At 41.3% G+C, this 27,344-nt stretch overlaps 3 protein-coding genes across 14 annotated transcripts in view; 1 reads left to right on the top strand and 2 right to left on the bottom strand.

Moving 5' to 3' along the window:
- The window catches only part of fcho1 (FCH and mu domain containing endocytic adaptor 1), a 47,586-nt gene extending 45,044 nt beyond the window's left edge, over positions 1 to 2,542 (bottom strand). For 4 of the 6 annotated variants that reach the window (XM_017467034.3, XM_053680459.1, XM_017467032.3 and 1 more), the window contains exon 1: positions 2,422 to 2,518. The gene's annotated coding sequence lies outside the window, so the exon portion shown is untranslated. Of the gene's footprint in view, positions 1 to 2,421 lie in introns of all 6 variants that reach the window. The other 2 variants (XM_053680460.1, XM_053680458.1) reach the window with 2 other exon arrangements.
- Positions 2,543 to 4,276: 1,734 nt separating this feature from the next.
- On the bottom strand, positions 4,277 to 16,505 carry znf692 (zinc finger protein 692). Of its 6 annotated transcripts, none has more exons than XM_017468603.3 (13): positions 15,990 to 16,505; positions 14,065 to 14,117; positions 12,801 to 12,990; positions 12,413 to 12,444; positions 11,711 to 12,178; positions 11,531 to 11,627; positions 10,765 to 10,827; positions 7,853 to 7,975; positions 7,696 to 7,746; positions 7,472 to 7,550; positions 7,119 to 7,233; positions 5,436 to 5,535; positions 4,277 to 5,018 (listed from the first exon to the last, which is right to left on the bottom strand). In XM_017468603.3, exons 3-13 carry the CDS (start codon positions 12,965 to 12,967, stop codon positions 4,814 to 4,816), a joined length of 1,500 nt encoding a protein of 499 aa, XP_017324092.1. In that variant the 5' UTR covers positions 12,968 to 12,990; positions 14,065 to 14,117; positions 15,990 to 16,505; the 3' UTR covers positions 4,277 to 4,813. The 6 variants fall into 6 exon arrangements, with proteins under 6 accessions (XP_017324092.1, XP_017324094.1, XP_017324091.1 ...); XM_017468605.3 differs by lacking the exon at positions 15,990 to 16,505 and adding an exon at positions 14,225 to 14,380 and having other exon boundaries at positions 7,853 to 7,972; XM_017468602.3 differs by lacking the exon at positions 15,990 to 16,505 and adding an exon at positions 14,225 to 14,380.
- Positions 15,427 to 27,078, top strand: lpxn (leupaxin). 2 transcript variants are annotated; one of them, XM_017468608.3, is made up of 9 exons: positions 15,427 to 15,573; positions 19,497 to 19,579; positions 19,661 to 19,749; positions 20,155 to 20,254; positions 20,415 to 20,660; positions 21,964 to 22,137; positions 22,384 to 22,465; positions 25,853 to 26,001; positions 26,619 to 27,078. In XM_017468608.3, exons 1-9 carry the CDS (start codon positions 15,522 to 15,524, stop codon positions 26,883 to 26,885), a joined length of 1,242 nt encoding a protein of 413 aa, XP_017324097.1. In that variant the 5' UTR covers positions 15,427 to 15,521; the 3' UTR covers positions 26,886 to 27,078. The 2 variants fall into 2 exon arrangements, with proteins under 2 accessions (XP_017324097.1, XP_017324098.1); XM_017468609.3 differs by having other exon boundaries at positions 19,697 to 19,749.
- Positions 27,079 to 27,344: the final 266 nt, after the last annotated feature.

Below are 27,344 nucleotides of genomic sequence, written 5' to 3' on the forward strand. Positions count from 1 at the left end.
CCGATAAAACACGTAACGATAAAAGTCTACGAAACGCGATAGGGCTTTTTTTTTTTCTTTTCTAATAGCGTGCGAATTTGCCAACAATTCGCTACAGTTTTTATTAATTTAAAAAAAACAACAACAAAAAAAAACCACGACAAGTCTGAGTTTTTTCGTTTGTTTGTTTACGGTTACGTCTAATGTTGCGGGACGTCCGTAAAACCGGCTCGTAACTGATCGATCACGTTACAGCGGCAATAAATAGTCGTTTCCTCGGTTACTGGAAAAAACAAAAACAAACCTGCAGTGTGTTACAAAGAAACGACGGCGTCCGGAGGACTCGCCCGTGTCGGAAAACTTACTCGCACTGGAGACTCCTTCGAAATAAATAAATAAATAAATAAATAAACTAAATCATAAACAAATCGGACACTGGTTTTAGTTTTAGATCGGCGTAGAGAAGCCGTCCGAAATACTCACGGGTCCCCGTAAACGAGCTGTTACTATAGTAACGAGGCCTCCTGACCCGATCACAATCGCAGAATCTAACAGCGCTGATATTATAATATTATTAAACTGTAACGCGACCGGGAAATTTTAAATAATCGGCACATACGCTACCTGTTAGACCCGTTTTTTGTGTTTTTCCCCAAAGCCGTTTGAAACGAGACGCCGGTTCCAGGGTTGCCAGTCTCACGCTTTTTACACCAAACCGGTCTAGTTTAGGAACGAGGTTGAGGGTGGAATAAAAGCAATCCTGAACTAGCTTTAAAAAAAATTTAAAAAATAAAAAAAGTCAGTGGTGGACGAGATCACGTTTTAAAGCAAATCACCGGAATTAAATCTCCGAAAGGAAAGTGTAGGAGCAGACAGTGCTTCTAAAATATCAGTCCGTCGCCTTAAGGATCGAAATCGAATCGTACAGTATCGTATCTTCGCAGATTCAGTGAGGTCGTCGAATTCTGACTGGTTGGCTTAAGAGGCGAAAGCGAGTCTGCATATCTGCATTGCAGCAGATATTCAGCGGTACCGTCAAATATCGGGTCACCGGCTTAAGAAGCGCAATTGAATCGAATCTTACCGTGTCAGATTCAGATCGAATCGTTGCCTAACGGATCGAAATCGCATCGTATCGTTGCTGATTTATCGTTACGGTCAAACATCAGATCATTGTCTTGGGGAATGAAATCCTACCGAATCATATCGTATTCAGCGGTATCGTCAAATATCGAATCGTCGGCTTAAGAAGCGAAATCAAATATCACATCGTATCAGATATTCAGGAGCACCGTCAAATATCGGCTCACCGACTTAAGTAGCAAAACCGGACTGAATTGAATCGTCGCCTCACGAATAGTATTATATCGTTTTCCACCGTATCGTTTGCAAGCCTGAGGTTTTAAGGTTTTACACCCCTAGTGGATAATGTCTGCATTGCATGATGAAAAATGCGTGCGCACCACAGTGAGCACCCTAGTGAGCTTGTTTCGGTGGGGAAAGAAGAACCACGCAGACTTTCCGTGCTTGTTTCGGGTCTTTATGGAGACGTATTGGGCTGAGAATTTTTGCACGCACAGTACTGCAGTGGAAAAGCACGATGTCCAGGTCATCTGGTCCCAACCTGGACATCCTCAGGTTCTCCACTGGTCGGTGCATCACGTTACACACTTGTTAACTGTAATATAGAGACATCGTATGACCGCCATATTAAAATATCGCCAGCCTAAATATTCAGTGTTACAAGAATGTTACACGGATTTATTCAATTTTACAAAGCCAGCAACACCTCCATGTCAAATGTGAAAATGTGTCCCTAAAATGGAGCTGCAGCACTGGATCTGGACAAGATGGAGAAATGATGCCGGTTAGGAAATAAAATTTTTAACAAATCGACCTTTTTTTTTTTTTTTAGAAAAATAAATAAATAAATAAATAAATAAAAAAATAAAAATAAGAACACCATGCGTCCATCAGGCTATACAATTTCACATCAAAGCAACTTCCTGCCTTAAAAGCACCACATTAAAAACACCCCGACAAAGATAAAATAAATGTTAAATATTAAATAAGTGTAGGGTATTTCGAGAAAATAAAGGGGTTGAGTATTTTGTGGAAATGAACAAAGCTCTCTGTGGCACGACACGACTAATAAATAAATGCTTCTTCATCAAACAGTCCAGCCAAACCCCCATTGACTTGGGCTCGGTCCCAAATGACGCGTGATTCCCTTCACGAGCGCCCTACGCGCGGCATAAAACAACGTCACCCGCGCACTACGTAGTGCACTATCATGATCAATACGAAGCCGTTTGGGACGCGGCGGTCTGGTTGGAGATGAGAGCATACAAAACCGTCCCCGAAAAAAAAACATTTTCTTATAAACCCCACCGCACTTTTATTCATACGATAAAAAAGAGAGCGTACCGAACGTAGTCTTACCTTTTCGAAGAAAGAATAAAGACGATATAGTTCATGTTTTTCCTTCGCCGGTACAGCAAACACGAGCAGACTACCTCCACGAACCGTGCCGCGTTCAATGTGATCTGATAGTAGCGAGCCGCTGACAGCGTCCAAAATAGTCCCCGCCCAACTCCTTTCTGATTGGCTGCCGTTTCTTCGCCACAACAGAAAAGCATGGCAACCGTCAAAAAAGGCGGGCTTCTAAAGGCGAGGAAAGAGCCAATAGGATCGCGAGTTCGTTCCGCACGCGCAACGCCCACCTGTTACATAGATGCGCTATTGGATGAAAATCATGCCAATCATAGAGAAAGAGGCGGAAATTGACGGATTAACGTTTAGTCAAATTTTTTTTTCTTTCTTTCTGGAATATTAATAAATATTAATTAGAAATCTTCCTGACTGGGGTGATCTGTGAATACAAACGAAAATATAAATGATTTAAATTAAACAATATGAAGCCTTCAAGGCTGGTAATAACAATAAAGGGACATTAAAGTGCACCTATTATGGTTTTTTTTCAAATATTACCGTTCATGTAGTGTGTTATAGAGCTGATTGTGAATGTAAAACGTCTGCAAAGTTTCAAAAATCAATGCGCACGACAATTGGAGTCATCGACTCGCAGAAAAAAAGGAATCGATTCTGAACAGCTGAATCGAGTCGTTAGTGATTCCAGACTTTACTTCCAGTACTAACCTACATAGGTTTGTAACACAAAGCCCCGCCTCTGGTCTTCATCGTCTGCTCGCTGACAGACGGAGCTGAAACCCGTTACGGTAGTGGGCGTTTCCTTTTCGACACACGCTGACAGCGGTAGACCAATCACGACAGACGTCTGACCAATCAGAGCAGAGTATGCTCTCTGAAAGGAGGAGTTTAGAACGAATCCTTTAGAACGGATCATTGAAATTATGAGCACGTTAAAGTGTTTTTTTGACCTCGGATGCATGTAAATTTATCATGAGACATTTAAAACTAAATTAGGCACGATTCAAAACCATAGTAGGTGCGCTTCAAATCAACATACGTATAAATAAAAATTTATGCGTATAAAAATACGCATCAATAAAGACCATATCTGACATGTTCATATCAATTATCAAGATCAATATGACCCACACTAAAATTGAAAATTCGGGTAAAGTATGTTGCCATGTGAATAATAATGCTGTACGACTTGCTTGCTTTCGCGAGCAAAACAAAAAACGCGCATGGTCAAATTTTCTTCGGTCGCGAGTCGAGATCGGCCGATCACATCCGAATACAGCTCACGACGGACAAACTTCTGGCAGGGTGAGAAATTATTGTATTAAAATCCCAGAGCTGCTACGATGTTCGTCTAAAATCCACCGACAGGAGGACGGCATAGGATGATGCGAAACTCACGGGACAGCTACAAGTACGGTATTTGGCGATGGTGAATTGTAAACAAAACATAACTCATGGGCAGTAAAACATTCTCGAAAGTATCCTCAAGGTCACTCTGAAGAACGTTTGCGTTGATGCTGGTCTGTTTGATGACGTAATCAGAATGTAGAATGTAGAATGTAGAATCGTAGCTCTACCGTAAGAGGATCTTTATCGTATCATCTGACACGGAATACGCCTGGTCCATGAATTTGATCGACGTGGAATATGTCTGTTATACAATTTGTACGAGATTTTATTGGGCACTTGTACAATCCGACAAGTAATATACAGTGGTGCTTGAAAGTTTGTGAACCCTTTAGGATTTTCTATGTTTCTGCATAAATATGACCTAATACATCATCAGAGTTCCATACGAGTCCTAAAAGTAGACAAAGAGATCCCAGTTAAACAAATGAGACAAAAATATCATACTCTGTCGTTTATTTATTGAGGAAAATGATCCGATATTACATATCTTCCAGCATTTTTTTTACCTGCAGAGTTTAAGCAGCACTGTAGGTTAAAGATTGCTGTCATCTCGGAGTCCAAGAATTCGGAGGATGTGACGCTACGCTATTTCTATAAACCGAGTGAGAACACGCTAACCGTGGTATGTTGAGTGTGTCGGGGTGGCGAGTCATCTTATTACGAGTCTTCGGGTATCTTTACGCCAGGAGGTGAAGTGACCCCCCGTGTAGCAGTGCTGTGGTGTCGAAGGTCATGTGACGCTAATCAGATAGACATATTCGTGATTTTTAATACTGCTATGAAATGGGTTTTGATTTGAGCTATGCTCCGCCCACATTCCTTAAAAGGCAGCACCGGGAGTGGTCGGAAGGAGAGGACGGCAATTTTTGCATCGCAACTGACGTATATAAACAGTGATAATTGTTAGGTAATAATCATGACGTGAACGTTTGATATTGGCAGAAGCTTAATTATAAGTCCAGGCTCCGGTAGGTCAAAGGTCTTTAGGCTCTGTAGGCTCTTCAGGGGTCACGTGATCTGGGTGACTTTTACTCCGATGCGCGGTCACGTTGTCCCTCTTCTCGAAGCGGCGGCCGCAGATCTCGCACGCAAACCGGTAGCTCCGCTCGGCGTCGTGTTTACGCATGTGCCAGTTCAGAGAGGCCTTCTGACGGCAGGTGAAACCACACACCTCACACCTGAGGAAAACACACACACACACACACACACACGAGAACGTGTGAGACACTCATTTCACACCAAAAAGAGACCGAGTGTGAGACCTCACAACACCAAAAACACACACATCTGGTGTGTGTAAAAGTGATAAACATAGAGAGAGTTATATACACAGTGGTGCTTGAAAGTTTGTGTAGAATTTTCTACATTTCTGCATAAATATACAATCTGATTTTGTCCTAAAAGTAGATAATGAGAACACCCCCTTAACTGGGACTGACACGTACACAAAGGCCACACCTCCTTCAATGGGACTGACAGGTACAAAGGCCACACCTCCTTCAATGGGACTGACAGGTACAAAGACCTTGCTTCCTTACATTCATTCAGTCATTATGTGTGTGTGTGTGTGTGTGTGTGTGTGGATATTCTCTTACTGCAGTGGTTTCTCTCCCGTGTGGATTCTGCGGTGGATGCTCAGGTTGCTGCTGGTGCGGAAGGCACGAGCACAGAACTCACAGATGTAGTCTCTCTGATCTATCAAACACACACACACACACACACACACACACACACACACACCCATAACATCCAGAACATACAGCACATCTAATTCATCCCTACTACACACCAGCTTTCATCACGCATTGATCTTCTGAACCTGTTCGATGGCTCTGGTCTCATTTCGCCCTCAGAGGAATTCCACCACAGGGATACAACATCGACGTGTTTTACTCGGGATGTCAATCATCAACATCATCATCATCATCATCGCTATAACATACTTAACTAAATGTTAGTGGCTGTTTTATTGCGAGTGTGCTTCGAAGACGGGGTGATGAGTGGGGATTTACTCGGGTGTATAAGCGATGTGTGAGACTTAAGGCCGTCGATACGACTAGTAAATGAATGGGACACGAGAACTGTATCATGTGGCGTGAACAAAAAGAAACGGATAACAATAGAATCGGTGACTTCCGCGCTTACAGTAATAGCGTTTCCAAGTTTGGTACACCCACGTGCGTCTGTAGACGGCGTCTCGAAAACATGGGACTATACGCTCTCGATCCCAATGAGAACTATTTTCAAACTCAGAAAAGCCAGCAGCGTGTATAGTGCGTGTCTAGTGTGTGGATAGTGTGTGGATAGTGTGTGTATAGTGTGTGTATAGTGCGTGTATAGTGCGTGTAGAGTGTGTGGATAGTAAACAAACTAGCTAGCCAAGTGTGAAAAATGTAGCTAGCTAGGTTCATTTCAGCAGCCATGTGGATTTGACGTCGCTTGCTGAACTCGGGGCCAAACGGACCGTCCAGAGCTCCCGAGTAGGAAGTCGAGAAGGCGTTTTGTTTGGGCTTTCCTAGTCGGAGGTTGAATTTTATTCAAATGTAGCAACAGCTTGGGTACTGAAACGTATGAGTCGCTGCCGATCCCAAACCGTCTATTATAACGGTACATTCCGGATTACGGTCGACAGGAAATAGCGAGCTACATTTCTCACACTTGGCTAGCTAGCTTGTTAGCATGAACAGCGAACACAGTGGCACTTCTTAGCTTTAAACGAGTTACACTGTACATACACGAGTATTTGCTGCAAATCTGCAGCACTGACTGTATAGTTAGCTGGAGTTTTGCTTAGAGAAGACGAACCCGTGCGTTTCTCGAAAGCACGGACGATGAAATTCCAGAGCTACCCGCTAAGACGATACAGTCATCGTGAAAAAGGGTCCGTTTGATCGAATAAAGACAAATTTATTTTAAAAATCCACCATCTCGGGCGGCACTGAATGTAATTCGGCCGTGCCGTGAGCATGCCCGGTCGCCGCCGATCGTCAGCGTACGCGCGGGAGCATGAAGACGATTAGCAAAACATACAAAAAAGGAAGTCTGATGTTCGATTTTGGAACGGAAACGTGTACACAGGACCGAGCGCGTGACGAATCGAGCCCGAGGACAGATCTGAGCAGAGTCTTAAGGACCGCGCTCGAAAAGCCGGATAAGCGTCTATCTGATCTGACAATCCCGGGATTTGAACTCATGACAATCTGGGTCACTAGGAGAGAACCCTAACGTCTGACCTCTGACCTGCAAACGCCGTGACTCACCGCGTCGGTCTCACTCACCACTGTGCAGCTTCTCGTGCTCTTTAAGGTGCTTCTTAAAGTTGAACGATTTTCCACAGGCGGGATCGGAGCAAGCGAAGGTCTTCTGCTGGAAGTGCTGGTACTTCATGTGGTGCTGAACGGAGACAGACGTAAAGATTAGATAATAGATGATATTTATCACAGTATGATAAACATACGAACCTTTAAAATTTCACTATATCAAAAGGTGTAAACGCTCACTGGTGCGCAAGACGGCGACACGACACGTTAAAAGCCAGGGGGGTGTAAACTTTTGCACAGGATGATCGGTGTAACAACTGTAATTCCCTTCCACCGCGGGCCGGCGGCAAAGATTCCCAAGTAATACTCACGTTGAGGTACTGACGGCTGGAAAATATCTTCCAGCAGCCGTCAAACTCGCAGGGTAAAATGAGCTTCGGAGTCGGTTTCCTACAGAACGCGAGGGAAACGATTCTATATTCAATAACGGACAAAACTTCACAAGATCAGCATGACCAGTGCATGACATAGTGACATATCCAATATTAAAACCACAGCAAGAAAATTCTTCTACCGATCATTTTCGAGAACGAACCTTTTCCTCCTGCTGCTCATCTCCAAGGGCTCCTCTTTCTCCGAAGGTCGTCTGAAAGGTAAAAATTCATACACGTTAAAATTAATACGCGCCTGTCCACTGAACTAAAGAAAATTAAAATAAAAAAATCTGCCTCTTTAATACATATGAAAGCCACCTGCTGTTTTTTCTCCTCGCTCTCCTCCTCGGCTCCTCGCTTTCGCCCGTCTCGGGAGCATCTTCTCTCCTCTGACGGCCCCTAGTGGTTAAGTTTGGTATAGCATCACCTACAACATCCCTGCTGGAGACAGAAAGTTCTCTCTAATGCTCCATCTCTGACCCTGAAACCCTGCATAAAACTCCTGTTCCCTATTTAAACAGTGCAGTGTTTTCAGGAGTCGGTATTTTGCCGTGCCTTAGAGCATAGAGTTATAATAAATAAATAAATAAATAAATAAACAAAGAAAGAAACAAACAAACAAACACACCCACACAGAAGGAATTAGACTGACGGTGGTGAGACATCGGTCCGTAAAAATAAACACCGTACGGCCCCGATGCGAGATGTTTAGACACGTTTAATGATGAAAAAGAAAAAAAAAAAAAGTCACAGGGAACTTTAGCGTTAATCCCTTATGAATATTCAGTTATTCGTCTTAGGGCTTTTTATTCAGCACTATTCTGTAAGTACGGTGAAAATATCAAACGGATGTAGAATGAGAGAACAAGAAGGAAAACAAATAAACAAACAAACAGAGAGATAGATAAATAAATAAATAAATAAATAACTCACTGCTGTTGCACTGCAATAAATAAATAAATAAATAAATAAATACATTTTTTTTTACAGTAGTAAGTGAAAATATCCCGATTGCTATAAATTTCCTATTATAAGATTATAATAAAACCAACACTTGATTACTAAACCTATTTCTAAACATTTTTAAAACTCCTTTCAGGCTTGAAATAGCCTTGTCCTATAGTTCGGATTGGTTTCATCCCCCAACTTGAAGCTTTTCATTCTAAAAAGAAGCGCATACGACATCTAAACAGGCTGAATAACCCCAATATAAAAATATCCGAAGTATAATCGCCTCGTCATCGGAAATATCAGATAAACGTGCTCACATTCAAGGTGTTTTCACACTTGAAAGAATGAAAAAGAATCTCAAAACCGAGAAGAAACGCCGACGGTACAGAGTTTCCGGTTCCGACGAGACGACTCTGCATGATATTATTTGGACGGTTTGTATCACCGCTCTTATTATTCATTTAAAGTGTCGCCTGTTAGGTGCTAGAGAGGTGAGTGGGACTGCTTCCACCGCAAACTCATTTAAAATCGGTTTATAATATATAACTTTGGGGTTAGGTCATCACGTCATATCACAGTACAACTCTGCGATAAACAATATGTCGCCGTCGTGGAAAGGTCATCGTTGTCGGGTCCGTTTCCCAGAACGCACCGCAGGCTAGAAACATGGCCGACGAGGACTACGACTCCCAAACTACGCACAGACACTTTCACCTTCCCCAGAAGACTAATCACACACACACACACACACACCTGTTCCAAATCGCACTACACGTTAAAAGAGACTGTTCGTTCACTTTGTGAAGTAAACGCTCGGTTGTTTGTGTATACCGGTTTGGATTCTGCTTTGCCCTGGACTGTGATTGTCCTCCTTACCTGCTCGAGTCTGTCTGCCTGATCGTTTGCCCACTGCCCGTCGTCACTGTTGATTTTGCCTTGCCCTTCCGATGATATTTTCTTTAAGAAAAGCGCTTAACTGCACTCGCATCCGTCCTTCACCTGATTACATGACAATTATGATATTTTACCCCAGTGTAATATATTATAAACTGTATTGAAATGAAAAATCTATATATGAGAGAAACTATATGGAAACAAATATAAATAACTATAATCGAAGCGAAATATATACGCTACCGGTCAAAAGTTTAGACATTATTAGACATTTCCCCACCGTTTAGAATAATAATAACGTCATCAAAACTCCGGAGTAACACAAATGGAACTATGGGAATGATGTCGTGATAAAAAAAAAAACCAAAATAAATCGGAATAATTTTTATCTAAATAATAATTTTCGCCTAGAATTTCCGGAAATGTATTCCTGGCGTTTTCTCGAGCGATTTCTTGAGGAACGTCCCCGAACATGGTTTTTAAACAGTATTAAAGGAGTTCCCACCGACGCCGGACTCTCTGCTTTCCTGGGATATCTCCCTCCGATTCGTCCGTTTAAGTAAATATTTATTCTGTAAATAAAATGTTCGTTTCCTAACGAGAGAAACGAAGACGTCGGCACGATTATATTCCGTGTCCCCGACGCTGATTTCACACGTTCGATCACACGCCTCCGGGTCGAAAAAAGGGTTTTTAACGTCATGAGAAACGTTTCGGTCGGGCGTCCGCAAACTTTTGACCGGCATCGCGTGTGTGTTTTTTCACAAACGCGCAGTAACACACTAGAACGTCGTACGAGGCAAAGACGGCTGTAAACCGATAATAAATTGGTTATTAATAATAATCATGATGATAAAAAAAAAAGTTTATAATACACATTTACTTTTATTTTTATATTGAATATACAAAAAAGAAGAAATACGGAAATAATCACGAGATCTCAGAAACGCGTTCTGTGACATTTTGTGATTTATCACAATATCAATATTATACCGTTGTATCACACAGACTTTTATTATTATTATTATTATTATTATTATTATTATTATTATATATTAATAACATGTCCAATGCACGGACAATGTTAACGAACGTGGCCTTTCTCTCGAGCTTGATATCTGACCGCTCACATGAAAGTAAAAACCACCCACTCCCACTCCCACGACTGTTCTTCTGTATCCCATGTGATCCCGTCCCGGATATATCGCCTCTGGTGTGTGTGTGTGACCTCTGCCGAGAGTGGAGAACGAGTCATCAGAAAGACATAAGAATTTAACTTCAAGCGTTCAGAAGTGGCCTCACTCCCAGACGGCTACACTCGGACTCGACCGTACACGGTGCCGAAGCGACGAATGTAAAGGTGAAGTGAAAATCAGCCTACAAACCTTTCCACAGAGTCCTGGATCTCATCTCTGAGATTCCGAGAGTCATCAGCCTCGGTCTCTGCGCTGCCAAAAGACGTGCGGTGATCAAGTCATATTAAAAAAATATATACGTAACTATAAACGGATAAAACATATTCTGTGTTTTTTATTATTATTTTTTTTTTTAATTATTGGCAATTTCGCTCTTATTTTGTTAACAGTTTTAAGGTTTAGCAGATTCTGCAAGGGGTACGCAAACTTTTGGGCACAACTGTATATTCTATTACGCTCTCTCTCGTGATGTTCTAGGAGAATAATCGAGGATGGAGTGGTGCGATGAAGTCGATTATTTACCCCGAAATTCTCCAACAATTTAAAAAAATGACACGGGATACGTTTTATCCGTTTATAGTTACATTATAGTTACAGTTATGCGCGGTCTGAACATGCATATTCTGTACATACTGTATAGCCTGAACATAGCCTTAGACGGCATATTATGTGCTTCTTAAAGCAATAATATCTGCATATGTGACGGATGCAGAGACGGAGGCGGATGCACTTGCAGGTTCAAAGTTGAATAATAGTTTGAACCAAACACAAAAGACACTACGCATACGTGTACAAGGTGAACAAACATAAACCGATACTCGGGACACGTGAGAGCGTGACGTGACAACCGAAGACGGTCAAAGTCGGTATAAACCGTGACCAAACACGGAAAATGACAAAATAGCTTCCGTGATTTTGTCCTGGAACGGATTGAAACATTTCAGCGAGCCTGTACCTGAGCTCTGGGGGCGAGGCGCGAAAAGCCGCATCACTTCCTTCCTGCGAACGTTCATCCTGTTCATGCTGCACCGCATCGCCTTGACACAAACGCTCTAGGAGAAGTTTGAGAAAGGTCACGATTCTAAGAAATCACAGAGAGGGGGAAAAAAAAAAGAGAAAATAAGACAGAGGTTACCTGCGTCCTCATTTCCCCCCGAGGTGTCTGGGGCGACTCGCTCCGTCTGGTCACGCTGTCCGAATCCAGCAGCGTTTCCATCAGAGACAGATTTTCCTCTTGCGCTCGTCATCCCGCACACCTCCTCTTGTTTCACTCCTTTCCTCCGTCGTTCTCCGATCTTCCTCTGTCGTGAAGGAGCAGCGCTTCCTCGTTCACGCTTCTCTCCATCATCCTCCCCGTCGGTGTGTATCGGACGCCAGGTGAACACGTGTCCGCCGTCACAGACGTACGTGAGGCGCGGTTCTGCTTCGGCTGACCTCGTGGAAGTTTCAGGATCGTCCTCCGGCGGTCTCTCCTTCACTTCCTGTCTGTGTGGGTCAGACTGCAGGCCCGGGGTCAAAGGGCAGTGCTGTCCGTGACTGTGGACCAGCAGGATCAGCTGATCCAGAGAAGCCACAGTTACTGAGATCACTTCGTTCCCATCGCCTACAGGAGACAAACACATGTCATGTCACGACTTCTGACCTCAAAAACGGTTCCCGAAGGGTTCCTGGTTCTTGTTTTTATAAAGGACTTTTACTTGGAACCTTTTCTGAAGCCATCTAATAAGAGTTTAAGACTTTCCCCTTCTTTTGGGTGCTAGATGGAACCTTTTTTTATTTTAATTTGACTTCCGTCGAGTTGAAATCCTTGTAAAAGGCAGAAATGTCTTTACAGTACCTGAACACCTGCTGCACACCTTGCAGGAGTAACTGTTGTGGGGGGAAGAAAGAAATCATTCATTAGATCCACCTAAATTATTCACCCAAATTTCACATTTATTACAGTTTACAAATGGTACAATACTGACTACATACTGTAGTGACTACATCGCTAAGGAAAAAAAAAAAGGAAGGAGTCTCCAGTGTCAGCATTTTGTAGCTTTCGGGACATGTCGGTTGCTCGGTAACATGACGGGCTGCATTTGTGAGGCTAGTGAGGGAACGATTTTTATTATTATTAATGTTTTTTTATTTTATAACATCACGACACATGTGGGGTGTTTTATGCCTTAAGGAGGACATTCGTTTCCTAGGACTTCTTATTTGTATTACAGCTCCATCTTTACCTGTCTAGCAGGAACTGTGCGAGCTCCGAGTGGAGAGAGAAACCTAGCTGGTCCTTCAGATTACTCCAGCTCTCCGGCCACGAGCCGAGTCGCACGCGAAACTTACTCCTTCTAGCGTCCAGCTCCTTTCGCCGCTGCCTGCGCCGAGCCTCTTTATTCGACGCCATGATGGAGAGAACAAATAAACACACTGTAGGAGAAATGGGAATAAAGCAGATAGTTAATAAGCCCTCCGTGTTGATTAGAACGAGGTATCTGCTGCCTTTGATACTGGTGATCATTCTAGGGTTGATATTCTTACTTATTGAGAAGAATAATTCTCGTAATATTTATTCTGAGTGATTATATTTTTTAAATAATGTTTTTAAAGGTGATTCTTTATGGTGTTCCACAGGGATCCATACTCTGCCCTCTTTTGTTTTCTTCATAAGCGCTGCGACTGGGTGAAATCATTAATAAGGCTGCAACTTCCACAGTTATCCAGACGATACAAAGTTTTACACATCCAGAATTATTACTCAAAACACACCCGGACCCTACGTTCACACTAGCAAGTGGCGGGTTGCTCATGTGTCTTGTAGTTTTTCTCTTTTGTTATTGTGGCCTGTCCAGAGCTTTTATTTTGTCCAAATATAATTGGTTTATTCAGTTTATAATGAATTCAAAAGGTTGTAAAAAAATTAATAAATAAAAAAATAAAAAATAAAAATTGGTGGTTTACCTGATTGCAATCTGGCAACCCTCAAGTATTACAGCGTTAATTTGAAAAATTAGCTAAAGGGATAATATAGTTATTACTAATATTCAATATAACTATGAGTTATAACTTGATATATAACTATTATATATAACTATTATAACGTAACTTAATAGGGTTAGAGTTTCAAATAATGCATTACATGAAGTTAAACAATTCTACTATACTGTTAGCTTAGCAAAAAAAAAAGTCTTCTAGCGGTATGCTAACGTAGTACGGTCACGTGCGCCATGTCGCCATGGTGACGCTCCCACACTGCATACTAACGTACTATATAGTATCTATGTCCAAGTAGTTGCGCACTGTTTAGCCATACTATTTAGTACGCCAGTGTGCGATTTTCAACGCAGCAATTTTCCTTTTCTTTTCATTTACCCAGACTTTACCATGCCGCAAAAAAAGTGTCGAATAACAGTTAGAAACCACATAAAGAATGCCGATAAACAGACATAAACAAACAAAGCATTAAAAGTTGATGCTGGTTTAAGTAGGTACGTGACTGTTTACCTCGTCATCCACGCTTTTAACAGAGTGGGCCCCACCAGCTCTTCTCCGTTGCCCTTTTAAGCAAACAAGCAAGACGTTTTTCAGTGAATAATAAAAACACAGTAAAGGCGGAAAAACGTCCACAATAGTGCTAATGAATCCAGCATAAGCAAAAGCATACCGTTTTATCCCGGTTTTGTTTTAATGCCCGTCATGGAAGTCAAAATAACTACGGCAAGCCAGTATAAAAAAACCCGGAAGTGTGTTTTAACAGCAAGGTTTCATGGGAAATGGAGTCGTATAGACCAATGCAACGTCACTCCTGTTTATGTATCATCATCATCATCATCATCACACACACACACACACACACACATATATATTTCATATATGTATATGAAAACGTGTACAGTTTTTGTTGAAGGCAAAGTAAAAAAAAAAGGTAAATTTTGTTATTTGTTATTTTTGAATAAATTAATTAATCAATGCTTATGGCGGTGGAAAATTACAAATGCACAGATCGGACACCAAACATGTTTTGGCTAAAAAAAAAATTTTTTTAAATAGAAGAAGCTTTAAACAAGTTTGAATATGTATATAAGGCACAGAACCTGGAAGAAACCAGAGAAACCAGAGGAAACTGGATAATTCAAAATAAACCAGAGGAAACCGTAGAACCTGGTGCAAAGCAGACAACCTGGAGGAAACTGGAGAACCCAGAATAACCCAGAGAACCTGGAGGAAACCGGAGAACTTGAAGGAAACTGGAGAACCCAGAGGAAACCAGAGAACACAGAGGAAACCAAAGAACCTGGAAGAATCTAGAGGAAACCGTAGAACCTGGTGCAAACCAGACAACCTGGAGAAAACTGGAGAACCCAGAATAACCCAGAGAACCTGGAGGAAACTGGAGAACCCAGAGGAAATCAGAGAACCTGGAGGAACCTAGAGGAAACCGTAGAACCTGGTGCAAACCAGACAACCTGGAGGAAACTGGAGAACCCAGAATAACCCAGAGAACCTGGAGGAAACCAGAGAAACCAGAGGAAACCAAAGAACCTGGCGGAACCCAGAGGGAACCGTAGAACCTGGTGCAAACCAGACAACCTGGAGGAAACTGTAGAACCCAGAATAACCCAGAGAACCTGGAAGAAATCAGAGAACCTGAAGGAAACCGGAGAACCCAAAGGAAACCGGAGAACCCAGAGGGAACCGGAGAACCCGGAGGAAACCGGAGAACTTGGAGAAAACCAGAGAACCCAGAGGAAACTTGAGAAACCTGTAATGTAGGAATGCATACCTAACAGTAAAAGATCAGTAAATGAAACATTACAAATATAAAAAACGCCTTATATAAATGCAAATTCTATGAACTAGGAAAACAGGAAGTTGCATGAAGAGGTTGCATGAAGAGGTTTGTGAGGTTTGCAAAGTTGTAAGAATCTGAAAGGAAGAGGAAGTTACAGTTTCAGTGGTTCATGCTGTACACATCTAAATCAAATCATACTCACGCTGCCATGGAGGAGCTCGGTATGTAGCTCGTGTCTTTTCATTTCTAGTTTTCCTTTCTATTTTAATTCCTTGTTTGAGATGTAGATAATGTATTTCTCTATGAGCTTGTGTCTTTATCCTCAAAATCATGGCGTGTATAATTATCGGTGTACACATGGAGTGTGTCGAACAAGTCTTTTTTTTTTTTTTAGTAGCTAGTAGTTATTTGCATTCGTACGGCGTGCCAAAAGGAGTGTTATTGGGGAATTTCATACTTTCTCACAATGAACTCTGTGAATGTTAGGACGTTTACAGAGACACACTGTCACACCATATACCATATACACCATATACACTGTCAGGCAAAAGGGCTGTTTAAACACGCCGAGTATCCTTATACTATAGACTATAGAAAATACACAGTGGCAATTAAATAAGGAAAAGAAATACTACACCAAAGCTCTAAATCTTTCTATGCAGCTGGTCATATCATTTCCGGACTCCATATGATGCACTTGGAGGTCGACTCAGAGCGGTTAAGCCTGTAGAAACAGAATCATGAAGAGGAAAGTCTCAAAAATGTCCCAAAATATCGTGTATAAATCTATATACGGTACATCTGTCAATGGTTATTAGTAGACATGGTATTATACCACCGTTTCCTTTCTGAAACTGAAACATTGAGCAAAATATTCCAATGAATTTATAAAACAGCTATAAACACGGCTTACACAGACACGCAGCCATCACACAAAAATCCCACATTTACACTGCAAATATACTAGTATAATACGAACATTTATTCATTTATTACTATTTGTTGCTCACCCTCTACTGTGAACCGTGCAGTAATCCATTGATCACTTTTCTGTATATAAACGAGGTGTTACTCATCGGCATATATTCATATTTGTATTCCTCTGTACATACATTGAGGTGGTCAAAGTGTACATATTACCATTATTATTATTTTGTTACTACTATTATTCTTATTTTTATATTCCTATTATATATAGTTATATATGTATAGGAATAGAACTATATATATATATATATATATATATATATATATATATATATATATATATATATATATATATATATATTCCTATTTAATGTGTATTCTTTCTTATGTTTTTGGTGTAATTGAGCTGCTGTAACGAGGGAATTTCTCCAGCGTAGGATCAGTACAGTTTCTATCTTATCTTCTCCCATCTTATAAAATTTAAATATGATCAAAATCAATCCTAAACAAAACACAATGCAAACCTTTCCAGTCCCAAACCCATTTCCAGTCTTACCGGATTGAATGAAATTTCTTTCTCTGAGATCCAAACCAATTTGTTATATATATATATATATATATATTTTGTTGTTGTTGTTGTTGTTGTTGGTATTGCTGCTCTCTCTACTTACTTAAAATAAAGCAGCTATTTTAGAGATGAATATTACAAAAATCTGGGCTCTCTTAGGGATTGGCGGCTCTCGGACTACCCGCGTTAGGCTTTATAGATCGGATTTTAGGGCAACGGATCGCCTTTAACATCCTCGTGTTTAAGTTATTACACGTGAAGTTGTGCGATATCGCTTCTTGTCGCTTGACGTCTTGCCGTGCGTTAAAAAAAAACACACACACACTATGTGCCAAATCTTCTTGCAACATTTCCTGTTTGTACCTTCCATGGTAATATGATCATTTTACTGCATCATGGTTATACTTGCAAAAGAACCCAACAAACATAATGCATGGTGAAATCATAATCATAAAATCCTATTGAATCTATTAATCTTTTAACCTTTTTGTAGGATCACGCTCTTTGTTTTATATTCCCATTCCCCCCCCCCCCCCCCCCCCTCTAACAGGCACACAGGACCAAATCGCCAATCAAAAATCTACCGTCCCTTTAAAAAAAAAAAAAAGCTACATATCACGTTCAGTCTCTATTCAACACCGTAGGCTTGATTTCATCTTTGGAGGAAACATGCTGCTCAAGAATGATCAGAATGAAGAAGTTATTTCGCACTAGGAGCAGTTAATATAGGCTACGGTCTACACACACTTGTCGTGTATAAACCTACGCTTACATATATCATACGGTATATAACTGTCATTTTGAACGCGCCAAAATCACACCTGGATGCTGCGGCTCATTCGTTTCTGCATACAGGAAGTGTCTTGAAGACGTCGTTACGGACGACGGCTTCTCCGCTGAGGATTAAACACGTTTCAGTTAGCGTGTTCAGTGCTTTTTTTCCCCGTGTCATTCCTCTTTATTACACGCAACTTTTTTTTTATGGACTTTAACGTTTGGATTTCTTTATATGTCCGGATTTCTTGAGTTAATACCAAAGTCTGGTGAAAATTTCACGTTATTAGCCTCGTTGGAAATATATATATTTACTGAAATAAAGTGACGCGTCCAAGACTTATTTCCCCAACTGTAAACCTGCCATTATTTCCTTTTTGTTCTTCTTTTTTTTTTTTAACTTACTGTACATATTTTACTGAAGTGGAAATTCTACCCTTCATTTAAATATGTTGAACTAATAACACACACACACACACACACACACACACATATATATATATATATATATATAATGATTCTAAAAGTGTTGTCCTATTCTCAAGCGGTCACTCACTATCAAAATAAAAAAGTGATAACATACTGTACCTGTATATAGTAATTACTTAACCTTTGTGTGTGTGTGTGTGTGTGTGTGTTAAGGGTGTAAGTGAGTGCTACTAGCCCCCTTTTATTAACCAGAACTGATCAGCATACGTGTCGTGAAACACGAGAACACGTTCGCCGCACTGGGCCGAAGTCTTTATATGTTACCAGGTCATTGGCTAGTGGACTTGTAGCGCGAGATGGAAAGTGGGTGGGCTTAGTTTTGCATCAGATGAGTGAAACATGCTTTGTTTCTATATTACACTTCTCTTTTTTTCTTCCCTCTGCATGAGGAAGTGAGCACTCGGAGTGCAGAATTCCTCGCCTCTCAGTCGGGTTACACGTCACGTTAAGAAGGGTGAAATTACGCCTGTTTGGTTTGTTTCCCGTCCGTCGCCGTGGTAGCAGAATAAAACCATGAATCACTTCCCCTGCAACCAGCCAAGGTGCAATCAGAACAGCCGGATGTGTACCGCAGTGTGTGTGTGCGCTCAGTTATTGCGCTGCGACAGTCCAAAAAAAAAAAAAAAAAACCGTGTTGTTATTTAACCGAGATGTGGTGTTTGTTTGGGGGGTTTTTTTGGCCGCAAGGAGACGTCTGTGTAACATTTTTGGAAGGAGTCTCCGGTTTCACACTCGTAACAAATCAAAGATAAAGCTCTAGCTTTAAAGTTTCTCAGTAAGATGATGAGACGTGGCTTACGTTACGTCACATGACATTACATGACAGGATTTGGCAGACGTCCTTATCCGGAGCGACTTACACTTATCTCATTTATACATCTGAGAAGTTGAGGGTCCAGGGCCCGGCAGTGGCAGCTTGGCAGTGCTGGGATTTGAACTCGCGACCTTCCGATCAGAAGTCTTAACCTCTGAGCTCCCACTTCACTTTATAAACTTCCAGAAAGGAAACAGAGAGTCTTCGAAGGAAACGACTGTTTATAGCTAGTTTATAACACACAAAAAAAGAACTAACTCCGTCTTGGGAATGTTTCATGACATTAGATGCAGCTTTAAAGAGATAAAAGTTCTTCTTTAATACATTTAATACATTTTTTTTTTTTTAAGCTTATTTCAGTTTAGTTTTAACTTCACTCGACTATTTTATTACATTTCATTAGGGACGTCTCCTTTCCATTTCCTGTTACTGATAATAACCGCGTTATACGCGCGAGTGTGCGTTCAGTCGTGACCGTCGTTCACGTCGAGCTCACCCTCGTATCGGGTCATTCTTCATGAACGTAAAATAAATAAAAATGCAAACGATGTATTTTTATATATATCTGATAGACATGCTGTTGGAGGAGTTGGCTTCAAACGCCACGAAGAGCGACTCGGATAAAAAGCTCACCCTGGACGTTTCTTCCGCGCAGGTGAGGACGAGTACGGATCATGAATATAATCGACATGTCTGTACAATGTTATGGTGTTGTTATGGTGTTTATTATAAGTAGCAGGACGTCGTTCTCATCTCAAACACTGTCGTTCAGACCTCAGGGATCGGCGTGACGTCGGGACAAAGCGCTGGCAAAAACGTCTACAGGTAGGCTACAGTAAGACGTCTACTTCAAACCACGTTACTCGTGTAAGGAATAAAACGCTTCCCAGTGTGCTTTTGTAGGAAAATAATCAGCACCAGGGTTGTTACAGCACTGTAACAGCGTCAGGTGTTTTATTCCTCTTATACTACGGCAATTTACTTTATAACAGCCGTTTTTCAACCCTCATATCAACAATAACTCACTAAAGCGTTAATGTGTTATGTTTATAATCATTAATATGAACCCGTGGTTTGCTCTGGTATAAATCCTGGTATTTATTATTTTTTTTTCTTACCCACTCACATGTAGACTCTTTGATGTTTTGGACTTCATGTCAATCAAGGTTTCCCGTTTAGCTGGAAACGCCGGATAAAATGGTTTCTCTAATCATTCTTGTACATTCTCAGTCAGTTGCCTTCTCCGGTCTCGGCCGAGGTGATGAGTCCGGGAACGGCCACTCGAGAGCTGGACTCCATCATGAACGAGCTGCTCGGGCTGAACCTGGAGGTGAGTCTCAGCACTCAGACCCAATTTACCAGTAAAGATCACAAGAGGGCAGTAGAGGCTCACTAGCATTGTGCACTAAATGTGGCATTTGATTGAAAGTCATGTTTCTGAAAGATGTTATTGTGTATATATATTAAAAACCCTTTATCCTGTGTCTAAGGTCTTGGATCAGCCAGCACTCAGTGAGAAGTCTGAAAAAGACAAAAAGCCAGAAGAAAAGAAAGAAGCCACAGGAAACAGTGCGCAGAATGATCCAGCAACGGAGAACATGTCCAAGAACCTGTCCAAGAACATCGACACCATTGACAACCTGCTGGGAACGCTGAGCTCAGATATGGAGAAGATGGGAGTGCACACTACGGCCAAGGGACACTGCGCTTCCTGTGGGAAGTGCATCGCTGGGAAGGTCGGTGAGACAGACAGACAGACAGACAGACAGACAGACAGACAGATATAAGGGCAGGGCGGTGTGATGATATAATATTGACATGCTAAATTGTCATGTTTCTGAGATATTGTGAGATATTGTGTGTCTCTATATCTTTTTATAACATAAAAAAAAACATTAAATTATGGATTTGGAAGCAGCCGTTTTTTTTGTACTCAATCTTTAAAATTGTTAAACGTCAGAGTTAAAGTACTTCAGTTGACCTATTTTTATCTCATTTTCTCCTTTTTTTTTAGTGTTAAATTATTTATTTTTGTTGACATGACATACAAGTTTTCCACAGGTTTAAAAAAAACGTTTAAAACTCTACTAGCGGGTAGGCAAAAAAGAAGGAAAGAAAGAAAGAAAGAAAGAAAGGAGGAAAGAAAGAAAGAATGAAAGGAGGAAAGGATTAAAGAATGAAAGGAGGAAAGAAAGAAATAAAGAATGAAAGGAGGAAAAAAGGAAAGGAGGAAAGAAAGAAATAAAGAATGAAAGGAGGAAAGAAAGAAATAAAGAATGAAAGGAGGAAAGAACGAAAGGAGGAAAGAAAGAAAGAAAGAAAGAAGGAAAGAAAGAAAGAAAGAAAGGAGGAAAGAATGAAAGGAGGAAAGAAAGAAAGAAAGAAAGAAAGGAGGAAAGAATGAAAGGAGGAAAGAAAGAAAGGAGGAAAGAAAGAAAGGAGGAAAGAATGAAAGGAGGAAAGAAAGACAGGAGGAAAGAAGGGAAGGAGGAAAGAAAGAAAGGAGGAAAGAAAGAAAGGAGGAAAGAAAGAAAGGAGGAAAGAATGAAAGGAGGAAAGAAAGAAAGGAGGAAAGAATGAAAGGAGGAAAGAAAGAAAGGAGGAAAGAAAGAAAGGAGGAAAGAATGAAAGGAGGAAAGAAAGAAAGGAGGAAAGAAAGAAAGGAGGAAAGAAGGGAAGGAGGAAAGAAAGAATGAAAGGAGGAAAGAACGAAGTGTAGAAGTTGGGGCAGGTGTAGAAGTTGGGGCAGGTTTGGAAGGTGTAGAAGTAGGGGCAGGTGTAGAAGTTGGGGCAGGTTTGGAAGTTGGGGCAGGTGTAGAAGTTGGAGGCAAGTGTAGAAGTTGGGGCAGGTTTGGAAGTTGGGGCAGGTGTAGAAGTAGGGGCAGAAGTTGGGGCAGGTGTAGAAGTAGGGGCAGAAGTTGGGGCAGGTGTAGAAGTAGGGGCAGAAGTTGGGGCAGGTGTGACACCCTGTGTATGTTGTGTTCTGTGTGTGTTAGTATTTAATTTTCACCAGAACCGCGTGTCCTGTCCCGTGTGTAGATGATCACGGCTCTGGGGCAGGTGTGGCACCCCGAGCACTTTGTGTGTGTGGTGTGTAAAGAGGAACTCGGCAGTAAGGGGTTCTTCGAGCGGGACGGGAATCCGTACTGCGATGCCGACTACCAGAACCTGTACGCACCACGCTGTGCGTACTGCCAGGGCCCGATTCTACAGGTGACACACACCTGTACTCTACACATTAAACTACACCATACAGGCCTACACACTCTAACACACTCCTTTAACACACTCCTTTAACACACTCCTTTAACACACTCCTTTAACACACTACACAACTGTTTCCCTTTCATTTATAATGATGGAACTGTTATTTGTCATCATTCAATGATCAGGTCATTTGAAGGTCATTCTGTGTGTAATTAAAATTGTGTGTGTGTGTGTGTGTGTGTTTGTCAAAAGAACATCCTGACAGCGATGGACCGCACGTGGCACCCAGAACATTTCTTCTGCAATCACTGTGGAGAACGATTCGGGCCTGAGGGTGAGGACGATCACACAACATAACAACACAACATTCAACCTCCTGTGCTGTGTGTTTAGTAATATTAATCCCCTGTGCTGTGTGTTTAGTAATATTAATCCCCTGTGCTGTGTGTTTAGTAATATTAATCCCCTGTGCTGTGTGTTTAGTAATATTAATCCCCTGTGCTGTGTGTTTAGTAATATTAATCCCCTGTGCTGTGTGTTTAGTAATATTAATCCCCTGTGCTGTGTGTTTAGTAATATTAATCCCCTGTGCTGTGTGTTTAGTAATATTAATCCCCTGTGCTGTGTGTTTAGTAATGTTAATCCCCTGTGCTGTGTGTTTAGTAATATTAATCCCCTGTGCTGTGTGTTTAGTAATATTAATCCCCTGTGCTGTGTTTAGTAATATTAATCCCCTGTGCTGTGTGTTTAGTAATATTAATCCCCTGTGCTGTGTGTTTAGTAATATTAATCCCCTGTGCTGTGTGTTTAGTAATGTTAATCCCCTGTGCTGTGTGTTTAGTAATATTAATCCCCTGTGCTGTGTGTTTAGTAATATTAATCCCCTGTGCTGTGTGTTTAGTAATGTTAATCCCCTGTGCTGTGTGTTTAGTAATGTTAATCCCCTGTGCTGTGTGTTTAGTAATATTAATCCCCTGTGCTGTGTGTTTAGTAATGTTAATCCCCTGTGCTGTGTGTTTAGTAATATTAATCCCCTGTGCTGTGTGTTTAGTAATATTAATCCCCTGTGCTGTGTGTTTAGTAATGTTAATCCCCTGTGCTGTGTGTTTAGTAATGTTAATCCCCTGTGCTGTGTGTTTAGTAATATTAATCCCCTGTGCTGTGTGTTTAGTAATATTAATCCCCTGTGCTGTGTGTTTAGTAATATTAATCCCCTGTGCTGTGTGTTTAGTAATATTAATCCCCTGTGCTGTGTTTAGTAATATTAATCCCCTGTGCTGTGTGTTTAGTAATATTAATCCCCTGTGCTGTGTGTTTAGTAATATTAATCCCCTGTGCTGTGTGTTTAGTAATATTAATCCCCTGTGCTGTGTGTTTAATAATATTAATCCCCTGTGCTGTGTGTTTAGTAATATTAATCCCCTGTGCTGTGTGTTTAGTAATATTAATCCCCTGTGCTGTGTGTTTAGTAATATTAATCCCCTGTGCTGTGTGTTTAGTAATGTTAATCCCCTGTGCTGTGTGTTTAGTAATGTTAATCCCCTGTGCTGTGTGTTTAGTAATATTAATCCCCTGTGCTGTGTGTTTAGTAATGTTAATCCCCTGTGCTGTGTGTTTAGTAATGTTAATCCCCTGTGCTGTGTGTTTAGTAATGTTAATCCCCTGTGCTGTGTGTTTAGTAATGTTAATCCCCTGTGCTGTGTGTTTAGTAATATTAATCCCCTGTGCTGTGTGTTTAGTAATATTAATCCCCTGTGCTGTGTGTTTAGTAATGTTAATCCCCTGTGCTGTGTGTTTAGTAATGTTAATCCCCTGTGCTGTGTGTTTAGTAATATTAATCCCCTGTGCTGTGTGTTTAGTAATATTAATCCCCTGTGCTGTGTGTTTAGTAATATTAATCCCCTGTGCTGTGTGTTTAGTAATATTAATCCCCTGTGCTGTGTTTAGTAATATTAATCCCCTGTGCTGTGTGTTTAGTAATATTAATCCCCTGTGCTGTGTGTTTAGTAATATTAATCCCCTGTGCTGTGTGTTTAGTAATATTAATCCCCTGTGCTGTGTGTTTAATAATATTAATCCCCTGTGCTGTGTGTTTAGTAATATTAATCCCCTGTGCTGTGTGTTTAGTAATATTAATCCCCTGTGCTGTGTGTTTAGTAATGTTAATCCCCTGTGCTGTGTGTTTAGTAATGTTAATCCCCTGTGCTGTGTGTTTAGTAATGTTAATCCCCTGTGCTGTGTGTTTAGTAATGTTAATCCCCTGTGCTGTGTGTTTAGTAATATTAATCCCCTGTGCTGTGTGTTTAGTAATATTAATCCCCTGTGCTGTGTGTTTAGTAATATTAATCCCCTGTGCTGTGTGTTTAATAATATTAATCCCCTGTGCTGTGTGTTTAGTAATATTAATCCCCTGTGCTGTGTGTTTAGTAATATTAATCCCCTGTGCTGTGTGTTTAGTAATATTAATCCCCTGTGCTGTGTGTTTAGTAATATTAATCCCCTGTGCTGTGTGTTTAGTAATATTAATCCCCTGTGCTGTGTGTTTAGTAATATTAATCCCCTGTGCTGTGTGTTTAGTAATATTAATCCCCTGTGCTGTGTGTTTAGTAATATTAATCCCCTGTGCTGTGTGTTTAGTAATGTTAATCCCCTGTGCTGTGTGTTTAGTAATATTAATCCCCTGTGCGGTGTGTTTAGTAATATTAATCCCCTGTGCTGTGTGTTTAGTAATATTAATCCCCTGTGCTGTGTGTTTAGTAATATTAATCCCCTGTGCTGTGTGTTTAGTAATATTAATCCCCTGTGCTGTGTGTTTAGTAATGTCAATCCCCTGTGCTGTGTGTTTAGTAATGTTAATCCCCTGTGCTGTGTGTTTAGTAATATTAATCCCCTGTGCTGTGTGTTTAGTAATATTAATCCCCTGTGCGGTGTGTTTAGTAATATTAATCCCCTGTGCTGTGTGTTTAGTAATATTAATCCCCTGTGCTGTGTGTTTAGTAATATTAATCCCCTGTGCTGTGTGTTTAGTAATATTAATCCCCTGTGCTGTGTGTTTAGTAATATTAATCCCCTGTGCTGTGTGTTTAGTAATATTAATCCCCTGTGCTGTGTTTAGTAATATTAATCCCCTGTGCTGTGTGTTTAGTAATGTTAATCCCCTGTGCTGTGTGTTTAGTAATGTTAATCCCCTGTGCTGTGTGTTTAGTAATATTAATCCCCTGTGCTGTGTGTTTAGTAATATTAATCCCCTGTGCTGTGTGTTTAGTAATGTTAATCCCCTGTGCTGTGTGTTTAGTAATATTAATCCCCTGTGCTGTGTGTTTAGTAATATTAATCCCCTGTGCGGTGTGTTTAGTAATGTTAATCCCCTGTGCTGTGTGTTTAGTAATGTTAATCCCCTGTGCTGTGTGTTTAGTAATATTAATCCCCTGTGCTGTGTGTTTAGTAATGTTAATCCCCTGTGCTGTGTGTTTAGTAATATTAATCCCCTGTGCTGTGTGTTTAGTAATATTAATCCCCTGTGCTGTGTGTTTAGTAATATTAATCCCCTGTGCTGTGTGTTTAGTAATATTAATCCCCTGTGCTGTGTGTTTAGTAATATTAATCCCCTGTGCTGTGTGTTTAGTAATGTTAATCCCCTGTGCTGTGTGTTTAGTAATATTACTCTCCTATGTGGTGTGTGGTCCAAACTGCGTGTGTGTGTGTGTGTGTGTGTGTACAGGTTTTATGGAGCGTGAGGGGAAGCCATACTGCCCTAAAGATTTTTACTTCCTGTTTGCTCCGAAGTGTTCGGGATGCGGCGAGCCGGTCAGGGAGAACTACCTCTCAGCGGCGAACGGCACCTGGCACCCTGACTGCTTCGTCTGTGCTGTGAGACACACACACACACACACACTCACACACACACACACACACACACACGTTAGTCTCAGGATTTAGAGTAGCAATGCCCTCACTCCAGTTTGTCACTGCTTTTTTCATTTCTCGCTCGTCATCTATCGCTCAACTTGTCTCTTGCTTTCTCTCTGTTCCTGTCTTCATCTTCCTGTTTGTCCATCTCTTCTCTCTCTCTCTCTCTCTGCTCTCCATTCTTCCACTTTATCTCTATTTTATCTCTCCGTCTGTATCCCTCCTCTTTCTGCATGTAGCGCTAGATCTTTTGGTATATCGAATGTCTCTTTCTCTTTCCCTCCTTTTTTTCTGTCCGTTCTTTCCCCTTCGTTTCAGCTTCTCCGTCCCTCTCATTCTTTGTTCTCTCTCTCTCTTTCTCAGTCTCTTCGTTCTTTCTCATTTCTTCATTTATCCCCGTCTTATACTCTGTCTCCCGCTTTCCCTTGTTGTCTCTTTCAGCTCTTTCTACTTCCTTTCTTTCTCACAATATCTCATCTTTCCCATGTCTCTCTCTGTCATTAATCATAAAGTTTCTTTCTGTATTTCAATCTCTCTCTCTCTCTCTCTCTCTCTCTCTCTCTCTCTCTCTCTCTCAGGACTGTCTGAAGCCGTTCACGGACGGCTGTTTCCTGGAGATGGACGGTCGTCCCCTGTGTTCTCAGCACTACCACTCCAGGATGGGGACGCTCTGCGCCACGTGTAACGAGCCCATCACAGGCCGCTGCATCTCCGCTCTGGGACGCCGTTTTCACCCCGAGCACTTCGTGTGCGCTTTCTGTCTGCGTCAGCTCTCTCAGGGAGTGTTTAAGGAGCAGGCTGGGAAACCTTACTGCAACGCCTGCCACACCAAACTCTTCCTGTAGAACCAGTTATCCCTGATCAGCCACGGTCCCGGACAATTACAGGAAAAGAAGAAGAAGAAGAAGAAGAAGAAGAAGGAAAATAGAGCACGATACCGCAGGCTTATTAAACCGAACATATTATAATCCACGTAGCCTAAAAAGCCTTTGTTCATTTCTTGTGATAAATAAATAATAAATCATGATCTGAAAATCTTGTCTATGTGCAGTATTGACTGAAATAATAGCACATTAATGCAGTTTCTCCACTGAAGCAACGTACAACAGAGTCATACGTTATAGCATCGGATTCCTGGTCCAGGAGTGGAACCCGATCCGATCTTCTCCCGTTGCAGCTCACCCGCCTCGATGTTCGACGTGCTGAGATGCTTTCCTGCTCGACCAGGCCACTGAGATCACCGAGACCTGTATATGCTTTACGCTGCTTCCACATGACCGACTGACTGGATATTTGTGCGTACT

The sequence above is a fragment of the Ictalurus punctatus genome, chromosome 5, assembly GCF_001660625.3.
Source record: "Ictalurus punctatus breed USDA103 chromosome 5, Coco_2.0, whole genome shotgun sequence".
NCBI classification, from domain to species: domain Eukaryota; kingdom Metazoa; phylum Chordata; class Actinopteri; order Siluriformes; family Ictaluridae; genus Ictalurus; species Ictalurus punctatus.